Source organism: Teleopsis dalmanni, chromosome X (genome assembly GCF_002237135.1).
Source record: "Teleopsis dalmanni isolate 2A chromosome X, ASM223713v2, whole genome shotgun sequence".
Taxonomy (NCBI): domain Eukaryota; kingdom Metazoa; phylum Arthropoda; class Insecta; order Diptera; family Diopsidae; genus Teleopsis; species Teleopsis dalmanni.
In genome coordinates, this window is record NC_051848.1 from 10563733 (window position 1) to 10571687 (window position 7955).

The 7955-nt window shown below is 32.8% G+C and overlaps 1 protein-coding gene across 1 annotated transcript; it reads right to left on the bottom strand.

The window, feature by feature from the left end:
* LOC119687469 (E3 ubiquitin-protein ligase MSL2) lies at nucleotides 1–7687 on the bottom strand. The gene is made up of 5 exons (XM_038101796.1): nucleotides 7002–7687; nucleotides 5633–6944; nucleotides 3988–4657; nucleotides 3262–3919; nucleotides 1–524 (listed from the first exon to the last, which is right to left on the bottom strand). Exons 2-5 carry the CDS (start codon nucleotides 6917–6919, stop codon nucleotides 488–490), a joined length of 2652 nt encoding a protein of 883 aa, XP_037957724.1. The 5' UTR covers nucleotides 6920–6944; nucleotides 7002–7687; the 3' UTR covers nucleotides 1–487.
* Nucleotides 7688–7955: the final 268 nt, after the last annotated feature.

A 7955-nucleotide genomic window follows, 5' to 3' on the forward strand; every position in this document is an offset into this window, starting at 1 on the left:
TCAGTTTTTGACAATAATCATTTTATTCTTTGAGAAGAGAGTCTCGTCAAGATTCATAAACGACAAATGTACATAGATCAAAACACGAACAACACAAACACATATACTTAGTATTTACTATAGAATGTGTTGTATTATATAGATTGGTTATTTTTATTATTATTGTAGTTTTTATAAACATAGTGTACACTAAGCCTAGATATAAGTTTGAATATTTGTTCCATTATATGTTTTCACATCAGTTTTTATTTTATTTTGTTTCTGTTTTTCATTATCCTAGCATGAATCAATGAATTTCAAATCGATTAAAAGTATAAGGTTAACAAATACTATAATATATACAGATTGCTTAATATTAACATTAGTTTAATGAATGCTATTCACATACTTAACATAGCTTACATTGACTATAGTTCTGGAACTATTTACAGATAAAAACAATTTTATTAATTATCAGAGTATGTAAAAAAGCTTAAACACAAATTTGCTAAAGACATGCAAACCAATTTGGCTCCAGATTGAGTCTAAAATGTAAAAAAAATTATAGTAAAACTTAAAATAACACTTCACAAAATTTAGAAGCCTAAAATTGTGGAATAAATAATATTTAAACCAAATGCACTAAGAACGATTGTTATAATACATATATGAAAAAAAATTTTCTAAGTTTTTCCAATGGATCTCAACGATCACCGATCACTGATCACTGATCACTGATGACTGATGACTGACAGTGACAGTGACTGATCACGTTGAGAGCAATATAAAATTTCAGCTACGTTTCGTTATCAATAAGAAAAAATATTTCACTTATAACTAATATAATAAAGGAACACTATACTTGATTTGTGAGGAGCAGGAAAGTGCTAGTGTGCTTACATTTGAGTCTAAGGACATAACAACTATAAGCTTATAAGTAATAATTAAAATTATTATCTACTTACTATGTATTCTTTTCAAGCATTAATCATACCTAAGAGTTTGATTAAGTCAAACATTCAATGAATGAACGAAATCTCAATTCTGTCTTGTGCCAAAAAATTTGGTTAGTTCAGGTTAGGACGACAATCCAAAAAATTTTAGGTTAGGACGATGCTTCTAAGAGTTTTGGATTAGAACGGTGTTCCTAAGAATTTTGGATTAGAATGGCAATCTCAAGAGCCAATCTATGAGCTACTTAAGTCGAACTTGTCTATTGTTATATACATGAAAATTGCACGCCATAAACGTTCAATTATCATTAGAGAATGTTTGCTTCTGTAGTTGGAAATTAATACGACTCGAAATGAAATCATCTAATCTATACTTTTAATATTATTTTGAACTGCATATTCACCGCTATTAATCACAGCTAAGATACGTGTGTGTAGCTGTGCTTAAAAAAAATTCTAAATCGCAAAAAACTTGGGGTTATGGGCGTCAATTGTTGGATGAAGATGAATCTGTTCTTATGTCAAAGAAATTTTTACAAATTAAAAACATTAAGACAATTTAAGCAGAGTCGTTGAATAAACATGATATCACCGTTTTTAAACTGAAGTTTTTTTGTTATTTGATTTTGAAGCTATATTTTCGAAATTATTACTATGAAAAATAAAGGTGAAACGCTCTCAAAAGCTACCGAAGTGCTTACTGATGAAAGTTTGTGCAGAAAGTTAACGACCCCTAGATGAAAATAAATTTAAAGACGTCATTACTAAATTCTTTAATAATTTGGCTTACAGCAATATTACTTGAACCAGGTAGCCATTATGTTCCTGCATGTCTACAAATGTATTACTAAGCGTTAAACATAAATACAAAGAGTCATATTAAATCTGACATCAAACAGATTATAAACATCCTTTTGAAACTATTTCAACTTTAGTCCGTAAGTTTGAAACTTTGAGAAGTTACTTGTTTAGTTATGGTCTATGCTTTAAGGGTCTAGTAGCATTTGACTGAGACCCGGTCGATCTTCGAATGTCCACATACGTCAAATTAGATTGTAATATGATCTTACACTCACTCTCTCATTCACATGAAATAAGTTCTATTAAATCCTATAGAGTTAGTAATCATCCTCAGATGCTAAAGCCTAATTAATCTGTTAATCCTCATAAAATAAATTAAATCACTAATTAAACCTATAAGAGGTTTTAAGCAATCACAGAGCCCAAGTATGTAATGTTTCTGTTTTTACATTCAGCAGAACATGCCGTGGGCTCTTGACACAATTGAGTATTATTAATTACCGCTGTCTTGTAAGGAACTTACGATGGAACCTCATAATTGTTTATTCATATGCAACAAACAAATTCACTTCCTCCAATTCTTTTAAAGCCGCAGAATCTTTCTAATGAGTAAACAGCAGGAAACTCTGTTTACTCATAACTGGCATTGTGAAAGAAAGGTTTTGTTTTCGTATAAGACGATTCTACACGCCCCTCGAAGAATGAGAGTGAGAGTGCAAAAATCAAATATATTCCCCCCCTTAATATTTTTAATGGTATAGAATTTTTCATAGGAACGCACAAAATTATTTGAGCATTGTCTGGAATTGATATTAGCGAGCTTTTGAAGAGTAGAACTTTTGTCTAGGACGTTGTATGCTCTTCACAGTAACAAGGTTTCAAAAACCTTCTATTTTCTCGTTACCCTAGTTAAAAAAGAATCGTAAATAACTATTCATAAAGTATAACAATCAGACTTTTTATTAAAATAAGATAAAGACTAAAACATAAATTGCACTGACCACTGTCAACTGTCAATATTCCCTACAGTCTTAGCTGACAGAAGCCCTTTCTTATATAGAATTGGTGGGAGGAGTGGGGAGCACAACTGAAACCCTTTTCAAATAGTACACATGGAGCTTCTACATGTAAATTAAACTTCTATGCAATTTGCTAAAGTCTAGGACTTCAACTCATGCCAAATCCGCAAATAACCGCTGCTAGCTCCTATAATTCTTCAATTGGCTTGCAATGTTATTGATTAACGACAAGATATTTACAAGATATTAAGATATAGTCACAGATTTTCTTTACATGTTGTCAACAATTTTGATTTTTGAAAATTTTATTTTTAAATTTAATTTAAATAATAAAAGTCGTTATATCGCAATCGCCATCGCTTTGCAAACCACTGAAAACTAAGAGTTCTAAGCTCAAATAGGTCACTGGTAACATTTTTAAAAAAAATATCACGAAAACAAATACAAATTTTTGTGGTAAGAAAAAAAAAAACAAACACAAAAAAAGTATTACTAAAATAAAGGCTTACAAGTCATTGGAGTCAATAAGCTCGGCGATTGGTGCAAGCTGAGTTGTACTGTGTACGTTTGGAGTGTTGCTCCGACCGCCGCCACTTCCTATTGACAGCGGTGACGACGAGTTATGCCCTGCTGCCGCAGCCGCTATGGAAACACAGCGTGAGGCATTCGTGCTGGAAGAAACAGATAATGCATTGGATAGGCTTGGAAATTCATCTGAAGAATCTGAGAAGATATCCGGCGTAAAACTATCCGGTGATGTTACAATTATCGGTGATAGCGTAATAGATTGAGAGCTAGTCGATGAGTTAAGAGGCATGGCTTGTGTTAAAGAGCTTGTTGTGGTGTGTGGACTGGAAAGTGAATGCAGGGTGATGAAGTTGTTATTATTTGAGTTGAAATGCTGTTGAACATGAGACGTAACAATTGACGTTTGTCCATTTGATGAATTTACTACTTGTTGCTGCTGTTGTTGTTGGTCTTGTGTTGTGAAAAGTTGCGTCAATGTTGGGGAGAAGCTAGTCGTGAAAGGTGTGTTTGCAATAGATGATATACTGCTGCTACTGCTTTGACCACCACTCTGCAGCTGAGAAATTGTTTGTAAACATTGAATTCCGGGCATCTGATTAGTACTTTGAACAGTTGACCCCGTAGTCAAAACATTCACCACTGCAATATAAATATATTTTTTAATAATATCTAGTGATGATAATATAATAATCTAGTGTGAAACTTACCTTGATATTTGCCCTCAGAGTTTTGTATAAGCACTGATTTGCTTTGAAGATTCTCCAACTGTAACATGCTTGATGGTTGTACCACTTCGTTTCTTGAGAGTCCACCATTTAACGGATTTAAGTTTTGAACTTGCTGTTGCATTTGCGGAGTATTTTGCTGTAAGCTGAGAATGGGTATCAAAGCTCCTGTTGTCGTTGAAGTAGTACTGGATACACCAGCACCTGACGACGTCATATTCATTTGATGCCCCCTTGTTGCATTGTTAAATGTGAATTCGTCTAGTTGATTTGGTGATTCCGTTTGACTGTTCTCGCCATAGGACACTATTGTGGATGTTGGTAACGTTGATGTGGACCTTGTTGTTGCTATTGGAAGTTCACTTGGACTAAGTCTGGAGTTATCGTCAGCCATCTGAATTTCATAGCAGGCAAGTTCAGGTATAACTGGCCGAACTTTGTTTCCGTCCGGACGATGAGGATTACGACAACCTCGACATTTGCAACCAATACAAGATTTAGAGTCTACATAGCATGGGCAACGCTGTCCACAACAAGTTAATTTACCAGGTGTAGGAGTGGCATTCCCGCAACGGCATCCCCGTTTCTTACTGCTCGTCTTTGTGTTTTGTCCAAATACTGTTGACGAAGACGAGGATGCACTCGTATTTTTCTAAATTGTAGAAAATATTTTTTTTTAATTAATGGAATTGTGATTAATTAATAAAATTAAAAAAATTAGTATCTAGCATAAATATGATTGTTTGTTGATATATATATTATATTAAATTAACATGTTATTATGGGTTATGGCTATTGAAGTTTTAGTGAAATGTGAATAACTCTAAGCTAACTGAGATTCCCTAAAAGGGGGCATCAGATAAGATTGATATTGAAAGAAAACTTTTGATATTGCTTAGGCCTAACAAAGTTTTTTTCTTGCGGCTGCAATGTCAAAAAATATAAAAATAAAATAACATAACGTAGTTAACTTTATTTTACAACAAAAAATTAAAATAAATTAATTCTTTAGATTTCATAATTTTAAAAAACGTATATACAATAAATTGAATAGGAGAAGTATTTTAAATTGTAGTGACAATAGTACATCTGTTTTTGTTATTGTTTTACGATATATAGATAGTTCTCTACGAGAGGATTTAGCTATTTGGCTAAGGCAAAATTATATATACAGTAATAGCATATAGAGATGACTATTTATAAGATTAAAAATCTTATTTACAATAGTTGTATATAAATATGTTGAATTTAATATCAATATGCCTTTAATACTTATATATAAAATTAATTAATTATTATCTAATAATAATTTAAATGTCATACTTATAAGACATAATTGTCTTATAAGATTATATTTTAGATTATGATTATATTTGCATAGCCTCACAAAATGTGAAAAGACATAAACGGATAGTAATTAAAATACTAAATTTAATATATAAATGTACAAAGGATTTTCATTCCCAAGAATATGGTCCCAAATAAGCTTTCACAAGAAAAAACCTATGTTTGAAAATATCTGAGTAATATGGTATTGCGTTCTATATAATAGCTATACTATTGTATTCTCATGCTATAATTTTAGATATCCATATCGAAAGTTGATTGGTTTGTGGAACACTCTTACCCTTTGAGTAGAATCCTCGTCGCCATCAATTTTTCTTTTGATTGTGATTTTATTGCCGATGCCTGTATATAATACTGAGTACATTGCAGAACCATTTGATACTGTTTTGATTGGTGGTGGATTCAAAATCTGCTGTGACGTGATTGTTGCTGTAGTGGGCGTTGTGGATGCAGAACTATTCGCTTTGGGTTGTATAGTGCGAAATGATGCACCGCTCAATGATACTTTTAAAGTGAGCGGCGGATGGGTCTCACTACTTGTACTCGTTTTTGATGCATTTGAAGATACTATAAAAGCATTTCGCGTTGATCCAAGTTGCCGATTCAGACCTTGCAATTTTGATGAAGCAATAGAGAGAGGCGTTTTTGATACTGGTGACGAACCGACTGTAACAACAACGTTAGACATTTTAGATTCAGTTGTGGATGCCGTAACGGATTTTGTGCTCAAATTCGAGAGTATAGGTAGCTTGACCGTCGGCGATAGATCCATTATACTTTTTAAATGCTTTAACGTTAGAGTTTGTGTTTGTACTGTAGTGGTGGGTAGAAGAGGAGGTGATGTTGTACTATTTGGATTAATGTGCATACGTGGTTTTACAAAATGTGTTGATGAGCTTATGGGAGGAGTAGTTGTATTAACTATGCTTTGAGATACTCCATGTATGTGTACTGTTGAAGCAGGTGCCATAGGTGATGTTGCTGATGCTGACGCCGACACTGACGAAGAATTTATCAGCGTATGCGACGAACTTACTGGAAAGTGTAAATTTGGGATAATAGCATGCGGCAGGTCGGCATTAAAAGCATTTAATATATCATCATAGTTGGCTCCTTCCAGTACGAGTTCTTGTGGTGACATATTCGGCAGCGGCAAACTACAACTGATACTATTTACTATATTACTTAATTTTAATTTACTCAGTTGATCAAACATTGGCGCGCCGGTTAAAAATTCACATAAACTTTTGTAGCAGACCATTAGGCATCGCATTTGACGATTCTCATCGTATGTTTTATAATCCTGACAATCCCTGCAATGTATACACAATGGACGGAGTGATTTCTGCCCATGTATGCATACTCTGCAAACGTTGTGCTGACATCGTTTATTTCTCGGTCCATATGGATCGTTCAGTAAACGACAACATACAACACAGGAGAGCAGTTGGCGCAAATGCGACAGTAGACGATTCAAATCATGCAACTGTTGCTCACTCTGCACTGCAACACTTTCAGTTTGTAGCACTAATTGAGCCGTGGATACATACACACAAACAGCGTTCATATTGTACCAACGTTTCGTATATATCCTAACAAAAACATATTTTTCGTTAAAAATAAAAAAAAAAAATTTGCATTTCTTTTACCTTTTTATATTTTCAGTAAACAGCCTAATGTTTGCACTGTTTCCATAATTATTTTTAGTATACAAACAAAAAGAATTTTCTTATATATTTTCAATATCAACACATGAAATCGATGATCCGGCCGGCGCAAGTGCCAAAACTTGATACTTTTTAACTATTTTATTAATACTATTTCCATTATGTCTAATTAATTGTAAATTGCACTTGTTATTGCGTTTAATTGGTTTGTTGTAATTGAACTTCGGCGATTATAGCACGGCAAATCGTCCTTTCGATTTTTACTTAATTAATTTTTCTGTGTACACTGGCACATATCTTAACTCGTACTTTTGTTTTTATGGTATCATAATTGCTTAAATTTGTATAAATGTAATATATTCTTAAGCTTTTAATTATAATTAAGCCATATTTCACTTGCAATTCACACCAATTCTCTTCTTCAATCTTTCTCCTCCGTTTTGTTTTCTGCAAAACAAACGAATTGAACGAGAACAAATTATGTGCACGAATGTCAAATAATCGCGTATTCTATGAATTTTCAATGTTTTATGTTTTGTATTTTGCGCACTCTTACTGACTGACGATGACTTCCCTCCATAGGAAGCCATCTGTTTTCATAGCAGTAATTAATTTTTTTACAATTGCAGAAAATAAATTATGAAACTATTTAATGCACTATTCGGAATTAATTTTTTCTTTTACTTTGCATGCAAAATAATTTACTTTATTATGAATTAGTGTCAATGCGAAGTGAAATTTATGACATATCAACGAGTTGCCAGATGCTGTATTTGCTTAACTATGAAATTATTAAAAATTTCATTTATACAATATATTATGTTTACGTATTGTCTTATCGATATGTCTTTTAGCATACTTTTATATGAATTTTGTACGAATAATGGTACATAATCCAATATATTTGTGGATTTAAGTACAATAGTCCAAAGAAAG

Bases quoted from the DNA above. Each gene is read 5' to 3' on its own strand.
- LOC119687469 (XM_038101796.1), bottom strand. From the start codon at position 6,919: ATGAACGCTGTTTGTGTGTATGTATCCACGGCTCAATTAGTGCTACAA. The intron at 4,658-5,632 runs GTAAGAGTGTTC...TCTACAATTTAG, and splicing joins ACGAGGATTCTACTCAAAGG to AAAAATACGAGTGCATCCTC. The intron at 525-3,261 runs GTAAGCCTTTAT...TTTACATTTTAG, and splicing joins CTTATTGACTCCAATGACTT to ACTCAATCTGGAGCCAAATT.